This window comes from Talpa europaea (assembly GCF_964194135.1).
Source record: "Talpa europaea genome assembly, chromosome: 4".
In the NCBI taxonomy this organism is placed as follows: domain Eukaryota; kingdom Metazoa; phylum Chordata; class Mammalia; order Eulipotyphla; family Talpidae; genus Talpa; species Talpa europaea.
Genome location: NC_140070.1, coordinates 21,869,475 through 21,884,961, shown reverse-complemented (window position 1 = coordinate 21,884,961; position 15,487 = coordinate 21,869,475). Strand labels below are relative to the sequence as shown.

The following is a 15,487-nucleotide window of genomic DNA, read 5'->3' as shown; positions in this document are numbered from 1 at the left end:
TGTCATCATGTAATGGGTGGATGGAGACCTAAGAAAAGTCCAGTGGCCTCATAACTAAGTAACAGAAAGAGCTGATGATGGGATTCTTCCCTAGTTTTTCTTTTTTAAATTATCAGAACAGTGGAGACAACATAGTGAAATGATTGGTGGTCTGCATTACAGGATCTTATGAATAAAAAGTATTGTAAGTAAAACACTATAGATGCTGAGTCCTGCAGGCTGACATTACTGAGTGTCTACTGGACAGTGGTGGCATGAAGCACTTGCATCTCTGGCTATGGCTAGGTTTATCTTTAGTGATGTTCAAGTGATCAGTATTTAAAAAGAATGAGTAAATCAAGTAGTTTTGACTAAGGATGAAAAGGGCAAAATTCACAATCCAAAATAGTCCTCTGAAGAGTCAAACACTAAAAGCCCACCCACCTCACCCTGAGGAAAACAAAAAAATCGATCATCAAACTTTTTACTTCAAACAAAGGCAAACACATATAGACAAAAGAAACAACACCTACCCACGTTTCTTTTCTTGTATCAGGGGCATTTTCCACAAATATGACATGAGTAGCTGTCAAGTACAAGGTACCCAGGGATGCCTTTTTAGAAGATATTCGATCTACCAAGCGGACATTTTCAACCTAGAGAAATCAGTTTGACAGAGTTACAGTAAAGCAAAAGTGCAATTCACCAAAAAAAAAAAAAAAAAAAAAAAACCCAAATGATAAGTAGGTAATCTCACATTGAACCCCAAATATAATTTTGAATATTCTCCCAATACTAAAAACCAAAACTTGTCCCCTTCAACTAATTATATCTCAGAATATGACTCTGTATACCAAAAGATCAAAATTCACCAATTAAATAATCTTAAATAGATCATAAAAGATAAACAGACTCTTTCCTTTAAGAATACCCTTTTTGTGTGTATAGGTTTGAAACAGATCAGCATTTTTAATTAATGTAATATAATTTAAGGCATGAAGTACATATACATCAAAGTTCTGAGTTTACACAATAACTGTGTGAATTGAGTTCTATTAACATATAAATAATTTATTTTCTTATGCATTCTGCAGTTGCAGAAATGGCCTCAACTCTGTTTGCTTCAGTATTAGTTAGTAGGAAATACAAATGTATGCATGTGTATACATATATATATATATATATATAGGAGCAAAATGTCTCTCTCTCTCTTTCTCTCTCTCTCTCTATATATATATATAATACATATATAGGAGAAAAATGTATCAGAGAAACGTTCAGCATGTTTACAAATGAAACCTACCACATAAAGGCGCTCACGTTCATGTATAATAAAATCTCTCTAATAAATGGAATTCTCACCACTGAGCTAACATTGTGACTATCAGAAGAGATTTCTGGAAACAATTTTTATCACGCACACATCTGTTACATGCAGAGCAATTTCAAGGGTAAGCACACTGGGATCGTTCCAATGAATGTAATGGAAATGGCAAGGCAATCTCTATAGGGCAAGTGAAACTGAAGCAGTGACAACTCTCATAAGGCAGAGTCACCAAAACCACCAGATGAACATTCCAGAATTGACCACAGGATTTAGCAGAGCTACTTGTAAAGGCCAAAGATCAACTATCTACAAATAGACACTGGATCAACCCTCACCCCTCAAGTTAGGATGGCTACTTTCTTTCAAGACAGCTTAGGAACAAGTGAATGGAATTTGCTCCATTCTCTAATATAGTAATTGTGGTTCTGATACAGTTGGAAAGCCCCAGGCTCATCAACTGTTCCAGAGAAGATTTAGAAGGACAAATAACTGATAAATATGACAAGGAGTAGGCCAGATCTCTGAGCAACACCTAATGAGAACTCCTCAGGACAACACCGAGACAAACAGCACTCAAGTTATTCAGACCTCTGTCTCCTCTGAGCCCTCAAAACCAAACCAGCTTTCCAGGAATAGAACTTGAGAGTCCCATTCCACTGATACCCAATTTCCAGGGTTCTAATAAATGCTTATTAGATGTAATTAGATATTTAAAATATTTTTAGTCACATAATTTATTCTGGGGTGATTGCATAATTCCTGAGGCCTTGTGAATATCTACGTAAAAATACTCATTTAAAAAGTGTTCTTAATCTATCAATTTATGGTTGTAAAAAGTGTTCCTTTTGTTACATTTTTTTTTGCACATTATTTCATATGGTTATTCATCACATTGCTTTTTCATAAATGACAGTACTGTTTTACTTTCTTATTGAGTGATCATTTCTTACATAATAACCATTATATAGTAAGAATAGTAGCCCATGGCCTAATTTTTATATGGGTGTTTTAAAACTACCTCTTTACCAAATAATTTTATTGGTTCTAATAAACTTTTACAGAGTTTCTTAGAAGTTCTGAGTTGGATATTGAGGAGGGCGGAGCAACATGGCGGCGAGGAGACGCTGCGAGTAAAATCTCCCATTAAAAAAAGTTAATAGGGAGGAAAAGCGGCAGGTCCCAGTGAGAACTGGGACACGGAAGATAAACGGACGACTCCAGCAAACTGCCCAAAGAAGAAAGTTGCCATAAAAGAGGACGAGAAGGGAGGGAAGCGCAGAACCCTGCTCCCCTCCCCCGCCCACAGAGGCGGCACTCTCCCACCGGCAGAGACGAGGGAAACAACAAACCAAAACGCCCAACAAGAAAAACAGACGCAGCAAGTGGGACTGTGAGTGGAAAGGAACTATTTCAGCCACCACACCCCGTGAATAGGAGCTGAGGCGAACCCTGCAGGATCCGCCGCGGAGGTGAGCTCCAGGCGCCATTAAAGAGAGCCCCGCCCCCAGGAGGAGACCAGCACCAGCACACAGCCCCGGCCGCCCGGTAAGCTTGCGCGAAAGCGGCGCTCGGATTGCAGCTGCCCAGGGCCCTGCGCCTGCGACCTAGGCTTGCGGGGAGACGGCGGAGGCCCTCCCTGAGTGAGCAGGAACAAGGTGCCCAGGCAGGGGAGCGGGATTCAAAAGGCGCCATTCCCGCGCCACTGATCTGGGCTACAGCCCGCGTCCTGGAACTGAGGGCTTTGGAACTGAGACCCGGGCGGAGGCCCTCCCTGAGTGAGCAGGAACAAGGTGCCCAGGCAGGGGAGCGGGACTCAAAAGGCGCCATTCCCGTGCCACTGATCTGGGCTACAGCCCGCGTCCTGGAACTGAGGGCTTTGGAACTGAGACCCGGGCGGAGGCCCTCCCTGAGTGAGCAGGAACCAGGCGCCCAGGCAGGGGAGCGGGATTCAAAAGGCGCCATTCCCGCGCCACTGATCTGGGCTACAGCCCGCGTCCTGGAACTGAGGGCTTTGGAACTGAGACCCGGGGCACGAAATTTGGGGCGTGGGTTCCCCACGACGGTGGGGCACAAGGCAGACACAGCACCCCAAAGCCGTTGAGGTGTACCCTACCATCCCCGCTCTGCTCCCTGTCCCACGGGGTGGAAAATCAGCTCCCCAAGGGCTCTAGGAGAGATCTCTGGCGCCACCTAGCGACTTGACCCCAGCACAGGCTACTGAAGGAGCTAGTGGCCAGCTGGGGAGTTAGCCCACACCGGGCCCCTTCCGAACAAGTAGTCTGAGCCCACAGGGAGAGCGAGCACCCACAGCCGGGGCAGACCAGGCGCGCAGAAGAGTGTGCCTGAGACCAGAAGCGCAGGGAGTGTGTCCCACATCACCATTTTAGAACAGGGACATTTCTTCAGTAAAGACTACCTGCAGAAGGCTTCCTCAGGAGCCAGAGGTGAGCGGGGGAAGTTCGCCCACGCCAGACCCCCTCTGGCCTGCAGTCCAAGCCCAGAGGGGAGCAGGAACCCACCGCCGGGGCAGAACAGGTGCACAGGGGAGTGTGTCCCCACATAGGCATTTTAGAACAGGGACCTTTCTCCAGTAAAGGCTGCTTGAAACTGACAGATGACTCCTGGAAGAACCAGAGGGGAACAGAGAAGCCCACCCAAGATGCCGGCCAGTCCCAACAACACAGTGTCCCAACGCATACGGCAAATTAGAAAACAGACAGTAGGGAGGAGAAGAACCACACGCAACCTAGCAACTCTCCAGAGAAAAAGCACACCACAAAAAGAAAGCCAGCCCCCAGATTGCAACGACAATAACTTGGAAGAATTTCTGAGCCTTCCAGAAAGAGAATTTAAAATTGCCGTGATTAAAAAACTGACAGAAGTCATAAAGGAAAACAATGATAAGGGAAAAATAATCAACGATCAGAAGAATGCAATTGAGTCCCTAGAGAGGGAAAACAATGGTCAGAAGAAAGAAATTGAGTCCCTAAAGAGGGAAGTAAAAGAAATGCAGGAGATCAAAGAATTAATGGAAGAACTAAAGAATTCTGGGAAAAGCAATGAAAGCAGAATAGATGAAATGGAAGAACGAATAAGTAATCTTGAAGACACAGAAATAAAAAGAACCAAAACAGAAAAGGAAAGAGAAGTACGAAGGAAAAAGAACGAAGAAAGACTTCGGGAACTATCTGACTCCATGAGGAAAGGAAATATAAGAGTTATAGGAATACCAGAAGGAGAGGAGAGAGATGTAGGAACAGAGAAAATATTCAAAGAGATAATTGAAGAGAACTTCCCAAATGTGAAGAAGGAGCTGAAAATTGATATACAAGAAGCAAGAAGTACACCAAACTTCCACGACGAAAGGAAAAATACAGCAAGACACATAATAGTAAAGCTCCCAAGAATCCAGGACAAGGAAAAAATAATGAAGCCGGCAAGAGGGAAGAAACAGATAACATTCAAAGGAAAACCAATCAGGCTGACATCAGACTTCTCCGAAGAAACACTACGGGCAAGGAGAGAGTGGAGGGACATAGTCAACAGACTCCAAGAAAACAGATGCCAACCAAGAATACTCTATCCCGCAAAGCTCTCCTTCCTCTTTGAAGAAAGAATATGGACCTTCCCAGACAAACAGAAACTCCGGAATTTCATTGCAACTAAACCCCCACTCCAAAAAATACTACAAGGAGTCCTAAAGCCAGAACCTCAGAGCGACGAATAACAATGAAAGAAGGCCAAAAAAAAAAAAAAAAGTTATTAAAAGAATAAAGAAATAAAATCAAAGGAAAGACAAACACAATGGCAAATACAGATGTTAACATATCAATATTAACTCTAAATGTAAATGGACTAAACTCTTCAATAAAAAGACACAGAGTTGCAGCCTGGATTAAGAAACAAAACCCAACCTTTTGCTGTCTCCAGGAAACACATTTAGCTACAAAAGATAAAAATAGGCTCAAAGTTAAAGGATGGAAAACAATCCTACAAGCAAATGGACCAAAAAAGAAAGCAGGAACAGCTATACTTATATCAGATAAAACAGATTTCAAACTCAAAAAGATAAAAAGAGACCCCAATGGTCACTACATTATGATCAAGGGGACAATACTTCAAGAAGAAATAACACTCATTAACATATACTCACCAAACGAAGGAGCACCAAAATATATCAGACAACTGTTGTCCTCTCTGAAAACAGACATCAGAGAAAACACATACGTAGTGGGAGACTTCAACACACCACTATCAACAATGGATAGATCAACAAGACAAAAAATAAGTAAAGAAACCAAAGCTCTAAATAAAGACCTAGAGCAATTGGGCTTAACAGACATCTATAGAACACTAAACCCCAAAAAAACGGAGTACACATTTTTCTCAAGCGCACACGGATCATTCTCCAGGATCGATCACATACTGGGGCACAAGACAAACATCAACAGATACACCAAGATTGAAATCATATCAACCATCTTTTCTGACCATGAAGGCATCAAACTAGAAATAAACCATAAAAAGAAGGCAAGGAACTTTCCTACCTCATGGAGATTAAAAACCACACTACTGGAAGACCATTGGACTAATGAGGAGATCAAAGAAGAAATTAAAAAATTTTTTGAATTGAACGACAAGGAGGACACCAATATCCTAAATGTATGGGATGCAGCAAAAGCAGTAATAAGAGGAAAATATATAGCAATAGAAGCTCACATCAAGAAACAAGAAAGAACGCAAAGAAACAACCTAATCTCGAAGCTCAAAGATCTAGAAAAAGAACAACAAAAAAAACCCAAAACCAGTAGAAGAAAAGAAATAATAAAAACCAAAGCAGAAATAAATGAAATTGAAACTAAAAAAACAATCCAAAAGATCAATGAAACCAAGAGCTGGTTCTTTGAAAAAAATCAATAAAATAGACAAACCCCTAGCCAGGCTCACAAAGGAAAAAAGGGAGAAAGCACAAATAAACAGGATCATCAATGAAAGAGGAGAAATCACAACGGACACAGCAGAAATCAAAAGAATAATCAGTAACTACTATGAACAGTTATATGGAAACAAGTTTAACAATCTAGAGGAGATGGACAAATTCCTACAACTCTACAATCACCCAAAGCTAGATAAAGAAGAAATAGAACACCTAAACAGACCAATTACAATTAGCGAAATTGAAATGGTAATCAAAAACCTCCCCAAAAACAAAAGCCCAGGACCTGATGGATTTACAAATGAATTCTACCAAACATTCAGAGACGAATTAGTGCCTATCCTTCACAAACTCTTCCAAAAAATTGAGAAGGAAGGGACAATACCAAACACGTTTTATGAAGCCAACATTACACTAATACCAAAACCGAACAAGGACAACACAAAAAAGGAAAACTACAGGCCAATCTCCCTAATGAACACTGATGCAAAAATCCTCAATAAAATTTTAGCTATCAGAATCCAACAATGTATCCATAAGATAATTCACCACGACCAAGTTGGATTCATTCCAGGGGCACAAGGATGGTTTAACATCAGAAAATCAATCAACGTTATCCAACACATCAACAAAAAGAAATATAAAAACCATATGATAATATCAATAGATGCTGAGAAAGCTTTCGACAAAGTGCAACACCCATTCATGATAAAAGCCCTTGAAATTCTTGGGATACAAGGAACATACCTCAACATCATAAAGGCCATCTATGACAAGCCAACAGCCAGTATCATTCTCAATGGTGAAAAGCTGAAAGCAATTCCATTAAGATCTGGAACAAGACAAGGATGTCCACTCTCACCATTGCTTTTCAATATAATACTGGAAGTCCTAGCCAGGGCAATAAGACAAGAGAAAGACATCCAAGGAATCCAAATAGGAAAAGAAGAAGTCAAACTATCATTATTTGCAGATGATATGATATTATACATAGAGAACCCCAAAAACTCCACAGAAAAGCTAATTCAACTCATCAATCAGTTCAGTAAAGTGGCAGGATACAAAATCAACACGCAAAAGTCAGTAGCCTTCCTATACACAAACAATAAATCTGAAGAAGAAGAAATCAAAAAGACCATCCCTTTTGTTATTGAAACAAAAAAAATCAAATATTTGGGAATAAATCTAACAAAAGAGGTAAAGGACCTATACAAAGAAAACTATAAAACACTGTTAAAAGAAATAGAAGAAGACACAAAGAAATGGAGAGACATCCCCTGCTCATGGATTGGAAGAATAAACATTATTAAAATGGCCATCCTTCCAAAAGCAATATACAGATTCAATGCTATTCCAATCAAAATTTCAATGTCATTCTTCAAAGAAATAGAACAATTATTGATGAAATTCATATGGAATCACAAAAAACCCCGAATAGCCAAAGCTCTCCTGAAAAAAAAAGAAGGGAATGGAGGCATCAGACTCCCAGACTTCAAACTATACTACAAAGCCATAATCATCAAAACTGCATGGTATTGGAACAAGAACAGACATACAGACCAATGGAATCGAATAGAAAATCCAGAAATAAACCCACAGATTTATGGTCAACTAATCTTTGACAAAGGAGCAAAGAATATGCATTGGAGCAAAGAAAGTTTGTTCAATAAATGGTGCTGGGAAAACTGGGTCGCTACATGCAAAAGAATGAAGCTTGACCACCACCTCACACCATACACAAAAATCAACTCAAAATGGATTAAAGAACTAGACATAAGACCTGAAACCATAAAATATATAGAAGGAAATATAGGCAAAACACTACGTGATTTGCACATCAAAGACATCTTTACAGACACATCACCCAAAGCAGTGATAGTGAAGGCAAAGATAAACAGCTGGGACTACATCAAATTAAAGAGCTTTTGCACAGCAAAAGAGACAATAACAAAAACAAAGAGAAACCCCACCAACTGGGAGAACATTTTTGCACCCAACACTAATGATAAAGGACTGATCACAAAAATCTGCAAAGAGCTGATGAGACTCAACAACAACAAAGAAAATAATCCAGTCAAAAAATGGGCAGAAGAGCTTAAAAGAAACTTCTCTGAAGAGGAAATGCAAATGGCCAACAGGCATATGAAAAAATGTTCAACATCACTTGTCATCAGGGAAATGCAAATCAAAACTACCATGAGATACCATCTTACACCAGTGAGAATGGCACATATTAAAAAAACTAGCAACAACAAATGTTGGCGAGGGTGTGGAGAAAAAGGAACTCTTCTGCACTGTTGGTGGGAGTGCAAACTGGTCCAACCACTGTGGAAAGCTGTGTGGAGATTTCTGGACCTACTAAACATAGAGCTTCCATATGATCCAGCAATTCCACTCCTAGGTATTTACCCAAAGGACACAGAAACATCAATTCCAAAGAACACCTGCACCCCTATGTTTATAGCAGCACTGTTTACAATAGCTAAGCTTTGGAAACAACCCAAATGCCCAAAAATAGATGACTGGATCAAGAAGATGTGGTACATATATACCATGGAATATTACTCAGCATTCAAAAAAGATAAACACATGCAATTTGCTGCAACATGGACGGCGCTGGAAGGGATCATGCTCAGCGAAATAAGCCAAAAAGAAAAAGAAAAATACCGGATGGTCTCACTCATAGCAGGAATCTAGAAAACTTAAATAAGGACCAGGAAAATGAATAACTATAAGAAAGTGAAAATCAAAATCAACAAAAAACTATGAACCAGAGACACTTTTAGGGGGGCGGGGGCGGGAGTGGAGGGATTGGGGTCAGAATGGGGGGCTGCAATTGTATGGGGAATATAACAATAAAATTTATAAAAAAAAAAAAAAAAAAAAAAAGAAGTTCTGAGTTGAACTGGAAAATGATGTAGAGCATCTTTCTCATGTGAACCCATTTTTTGGGGGTAAACACTTCACTATTGAGTTTGATATTGATTTTTCTTGTCACATTGTAGAACGGTCCTACTAGTTTATAAAGAGTTTTGATTTTTATAAATTGGGAGTGAATTTATGCCTTGTACGATAAATATGTATCTAGATTAATATTTTCTTTTTTTACTTAAGTCCGATATATCATTTTTATATGACTAATCTTGGGAATCTTGAATTCCAATTTGGAATTGGTGACTGATATTTTAATATTCCTTATACTTTATCAGCTGTAATTATTTTGTTTTCATTTTCATTCTTTTGACTTCTATGCTTTTTTTTTTTTTTAAAGATTTATTTATTTATTTATTTATTTATTTATTTATTTATTTATTTATTTATTTATACAAGCACTGGGTACAGTCAGAAGCACGGGAGGGTGAGAGAATTCACCAGAGCCAGAGCGGGGAGCAGAGCAGGCAGAAGGACCGAAGTACACTGCTGAGGGGAGCAGCGGGCGGCAGGAGAGGTCTGTGCGCCATGTGGGACCCTCCTTCAGTGGCCGGGGAGCAGCCGGGGATCGAACCGGCGCTGCCGAGGCTGCAGACAGCTTCGCAACCCAGCACTCAACCGCTGCGCCACCCGGGAGGCCCTGACTTCTATGCTTTTAAGATAGATTGGAATATATGAGTCTGTGCTGGTGTTATCAGGTGAATTAAACACAGATATGATTTCATCTATTAGGGAACTTTTAGCAAATTATTTATTTGAGACAAATATAGGTACTTCTTTATATAGAAATAATTCTTGCAACTTCTTATGGGTTTATAGATCTGTTCAATGTTTTCAATTTTTAATAAGTCTCATTTTGACATTTCTTTAAAAATCACCTTATTGCTGATTTTCTAGTTGTTACATTATTTGATTTCTTATCTGTGGTTAAATCACTATCCCTTCTCTCATTCTTCATATTGTAAGTTATGCTCTTACTTTGGGGGGACTAGATAGACTAACATTTTTCAAGTAACAAGTCTTAGAATTATTAGTTTTATATATTTCATAATTTTTCACTTTTCAAATTTGTTCACTTGCACTTGCTTGTTAGTACATGACTTCACTTATTTTTATTTGGGTATTTAATGTGGTTTTGTCTCTTTGTTTCTGAATTCTTGAGCTAAATAATCAGCTCATTAATTTTCATTCTCTTGTTTATTAACAAGTTTTAGGTTCAATCATTTTCCTTCAAGCAAATCTTTGGCTGTATCTTATGAGTTTCGCTTGCAGTATTATCATTCTTCTTACTGTCTATAAAGTCTATAAATGCAGTTTTTCTTTCTTTTTTGACCTAAGAGTTTGTAGGGAGACTATTTTTCAATTATCTCATGACCAGGTTCTTTTAGTTAAGCTATTGTCATTAAACATTCTATTTTGAAGTTAACTATAAAAAATACATGAGTGTTTGGGGAGGAGAATAGCAAGGGAATACATTATTTTTTGGAACATTTCTATGTAAAAACTCATTTGCAGGTGCAAATGTGCCCAGTTAAACTAAGCAAAGATCCAGAGGTGATATCACTAATATTTAAAAATGGGATGTAAATATTTTTCCAATACTTAGGACTAATCAAACAAAAGTTTATTGTAATAATCATATTGAACATAAGATAACATTTTGAGGCAATAATATTAGTACAGATTATTCCTATAGAAGGAGACTATACTACTTTGACTATTTTTAGAAAACCTCAGTAAAACAGAACACGGTAACAGATGATGGTAGAGCAGAACACTTAAAGAAATTTTTCCATGTCTTTTGTTAACTTTGGATGCTGGTATAGGAACATTATATTTCGAAATTTGGCAATAGTACCTACATGTCCTAAAGCTGTCAAAAGCAATTTTGAAGTACAGGGAGAAAAAAAGAAATAAAAAGTGAGGGAAATGGGCTTCCCCTGGTGGCACAGCAGTTGAGCACTGGGCTGCGAAGCTGCCCGCAGCCTCTGCAGCACCAGTTCGATCCCCAGCCACCGGCAAGAGTCCCACATGGCACGCAGACCTCTCCTGCCACGCCCACTGCTCCCCTCAGCAGTGTATTTCGTCAGTCTGTCTGTTCTGTTCCCCGCTCTGGCTCTGGTGAATTCTCTCACCCCCCCACACTTCTGACTACCCAGTGCTTGTATAAATAAATAAATAAATCTTTAATTTAAAAAAAAAGTGAGGGAAACACCAACAGCACAATTTCCCAGTTGATGACTAATGACAAAAGTGAGTAATAAATGTTAAAACTCAGTTGTCTGAGAAATTCTGTGAATATGGGTGCACCACTTAAGGACCACCTCAGGGATTATACTAAGACAGCCAGGAAGGACCTTCTTAACTATGACTCTAGAGTCAGTAAACTTGGGAAACAAAATGAAATACATCTCAAGAGTTCTGACAGTCTCTTGAAGACCCACTAATTCAATAACTTTGCCTCAGTGTTCAGCTACCTTGAATCTACCTCATCTATACATATAACAAGACATAGACAATAAGGCCTCTTTCATACTTGGAAAGATAGGACTCTTAGGAAACAACCCACTTCTCTAAACAAAGCAATTGCAATTCATTTACATGCCCCTAGGAAACATGCTTAAGACCCACTATAGATTCACATTCTGCAAACAGCAGCTCATCAATGCAAAAGACATCACATACATCATTCATTCCTGCAGGCACACTTTCCACATTCTGCTATTTTTGAAAACGGAATGCATTTTATGTCTAACTTAGTAAGAAGTCATTAGGTCATTTAGTTGACAGTGCTTTTTTCTTTCTTTGTGGTACATAAAACCTTGGTGCATCTTATAATCAATCACTATGTCCTAGATTTGCTGAAATGCTAGTCTATTTGTAGCCCTTGCTATAGAGGTGATATTTGAAACCATGAGATTGAAGAGAGATGACCTAGGGAGAATACAAGAGTAAGATGGGAAAAGGTCTGAGGAAATCCAACTTTTAAACTTCTGACAGGAGAGGAAGAATCAGAAAAGCAAACTAGAAAGGAATGGCCAGTTGAGGGGTGGGGGGGAAATCAGGAGAACATGCTATGAAGGGCGAGCATGCTGAGAGGGTGGTGTAAGCGAGAGGGAGTGCTGGTGATGGATGCTGCTGGGAGAGCAAGAAAGGCAAAAGCAGGCCACACTGGATTTAACATGGAAAACTGGGACCTTAGCAGGAGTCATCCAGGGATCAGAAGCCATAACTCAGTGACAGAGGAGTAAACTCCAGGGAGCTGAGAAAGTAAGGGGTCTATTCTACAAAAGACAGGTTGGGACTGGGCAAAAGCCACTCAAACGCCATCCCATGGCAGCAAAGAGCCAAAGCATGTGAACAACTTTTCAGATGCAACTAACAAAGCAAGACATTTTAAAGGAAGAAACCTATTAGGGTTGCCACCCAGGGAGCATCTAAGTTCTGATACACAGGAAATAAAATAACTCCCAGTAGGAGAACTTTGTGAGAAATTCATTTTAAAGGATTAAGCAAAAGATGATGAAGATCATAGGGCAAGGATTTATTTATCCTGCTAATGCTGCAGTCTCCCCAATCTTAGGAAGCTTTCTTCTCTAGTTTTTAAATTGAAATATTAAAACATTGTGAGACATATACTTGATACTTAAATATTCAGAAATACAGAAGGATAAAAAGGAAATCACCCAGTACCATAATCCAAGCACAACCTCTATCAATCTTTTGGTGTATTTTAGAAAGTACTTATGCCTCATTTTAGGATTTTTTTGATTAGGTAGTAAAGTGCCAGGGGAAATAATCTCCAGGGGTGGGGAGAAAAAATCTAATCTCAGCCTTTTGCTTTACTGAACTGTTTCTTTAGATCTGAAATGTTGAGAAATGTTGGCTATATTAACTATATTAACCACCGTGGTGGTTTGGAGAAGGGTTAAGTAATTAAGTAAAGGGTGGGTTTTAATTCTGTGACTCTATCCTGGAACAGAGACCATAAATGGATGGCAGAACAATCTACAATCTGAACTAATTCAGTGTGAGAAAATTATGTCACAGGTGACTATGAAAATGCAAACCTCTATGGCAGCTGGCAGAAATTGTTGGGAGAGCTTTGGATTTCTGAAGGGAATAGAAGGAGGTACTCAAGAGAATGTTACCAATTACAGCCATAATTTGGTTTATGTAAAAATTATCAACGTAATAAAAATATATAACAAGTATTTTAAAAATACTTATACTGTGCCATACACTGTGCTATCTCATAGCACATCTGTCCTCAGTTAACCCCCACATAATCCCATGAGAGAAGTCTTTACAAAATCCCTATTTTAGTTATGTTTAGAGATCAGACAAATTTCCCCAGGTTCAGCCTAGAACCAATCTGTCTAACACCAACGCCCAGACTTATCGCACATTGAGGTTGTGGGCACCAGTGAATGCCTTTGAGGTCATTTTAGTCCTGTTATTTAAAATTAATATATTTAAGATAACTGACTAACAGTTAATATTAAGCAACACTATATATAAAATTAGTATTTGAAAATAGAATGTTTGAAGACAAAATTATACTATAAAATTGTATTCACAATTCACAATCAGAATATTCTTTTACAACAACTTACAGACAGAAAGTCCAGGAATGGGAGACAAGAGCCCAAATGTTGGCACAAAAAGGTGTTCAGGATTCTGAAAACTAAGGAGAGAGAGAGAACACCAAAGATACAAATCTGCTCCACAAAACGCCTGTGTGGAGCACTGTCTGAGAAGAACAAGAGTGAATGAGAGCGAGCTTTTGTCTATCTTCCAGAATCGTACAGATTCAACTGAAAAATCTGTGGCCCAGAAACTGGCTTTGGATTCCTATTCTCCTCTGTTGGGGTGAGATGGTTGGGGAGAGAAGGAACAAAAGATTTCATCAACTTTTCTAGGCCAAGGCTGAAAAACGACAGTGAAAATACCAGGTCTGCCCTGGCCTTGCCAGGCCTGAAACAAGACACACTGGCCCAGGACACAAGTTGGCTTGGTCCTCCCCATACCTCCTAGGAATCAGGACTTTGTAAATCACTGAAAAACACAGCCATACTTCAGAAATTCTCCATCGTGCCATCTTCTCATTTCGGTCTTTTTTTTTTTTTTCCAAAGATTTATTTATTTATACAAGAACTGGGGTATAGGTCAGAGGCGTGGGAAGGTGAGAGGATTCATTAGAGACAGAGCGGGTAGCAGAACAGGCAGACTGATGAAATACACCGCTGAGGGGAGCTGCTGCGCGATGTGCATTTCTCCCTGGCTGGCCAGGAATCGAACCCGTGCTGCAAAGGCTGCGGACAGCTTCACAACGCGGTGCTCAACTCATTGCGCCACTGGGGAGGCCCTCATTTCAGTCTTAATAGGCTATGAACCTTGACTTTCCACCCTGTTGAGTATTAAATTGCTGAACACTTTGGGTTTCAGAATCATCTCAGACTATCTGAGTAAAGGCACTCTGTAGGACAAGGGGTCCAAAGTACAGAGTAGAGTTACCTTTATGAAAAAGGCCAGGAGAAAAATGAATGGCCACGAGTTTCACTGGGGCCAAAGAACAAGTCCTCAATATCATATAAATTCAACTGAAGGTCACTGCCAATCACTGGGGAGAAGAGATGCAGAGGTTGTTGAACAGAGAGAAATCAAAATGTCTACAGCAGCCAAAACCTAAGACAAGTTTATGTTCTAATCTAAGAAAAGCAGCTAGATAAATAGTTTGTTGTGCTAAATTTGGTATCATGACATTTTCTAACTCTACCAACATGAAAAGAAATGTATTTTTTGTGAGTCAGGAGGTCTGGGCTCTGGTTCTAGTTCCGGCTTTAAAAATGAACTGCTGGGCAGAGGTAAAACCTCTGAGTTTTGACTTCTATAAAGAACCTGAAGGATATTTATCATCTGCCTCCAATATTGTGGCCTGCAACCTGGTACTTTATAGAGAAGTTAGAAAGCACGCAAGACCACAAGTGTGAAAATACATAGGCTAATAACTCAAGATCCATTTCTCCAGAAATGCAGCCATTCAGGAACAAGGCTGGTCAACCAAACTCTTGATGTCCTAAGGAAAGGAAGCCCCAGCCTCAACAGCAGACATTACAGCAGTCTCTGAAACGGGCCCAGGGGTTGTGCTGACCCAAAGCAGAAAGATGGACTTGCCAAAGCAAGCACAGCGCCTGTGAGCCTGGGGGCAGAGCTGCCTGGGCCTCAATGGGCTCTTGTCCCCAGGCTCCTTCCCCAACTAAGTTCTTCTTTTCCTCCTTCCTCCTTCTGGAGATTGCCTGGAAATCCAGAGC

At 39.8% G+C, this 15,487-nt stretch overlaps 1 protein-coding gene across 1 annotated transcript in view; it reads right to left on the bottom strand.

Annotated features, from left to right (window-relative positions):
* Positions 1 to 15,487, bottom strand: part of MTMR7 (myotubularin related protein 7) — a gene marked incomplete at both ends in the record, with an annotated part of 83,368 nt that overhangs the window by 53,908 nt on the left and 13,973 nt on the right. The window contains one exon of the mRNA XM_084231858.1: positions 513 to 635. Coding sequence (XP_084087984.1) covers positions 513 to 635 — 123 coding nt within the window. The remainder of the gene's footprint in view (positions 1 to 512; positions 636 to 15,487) is intronic.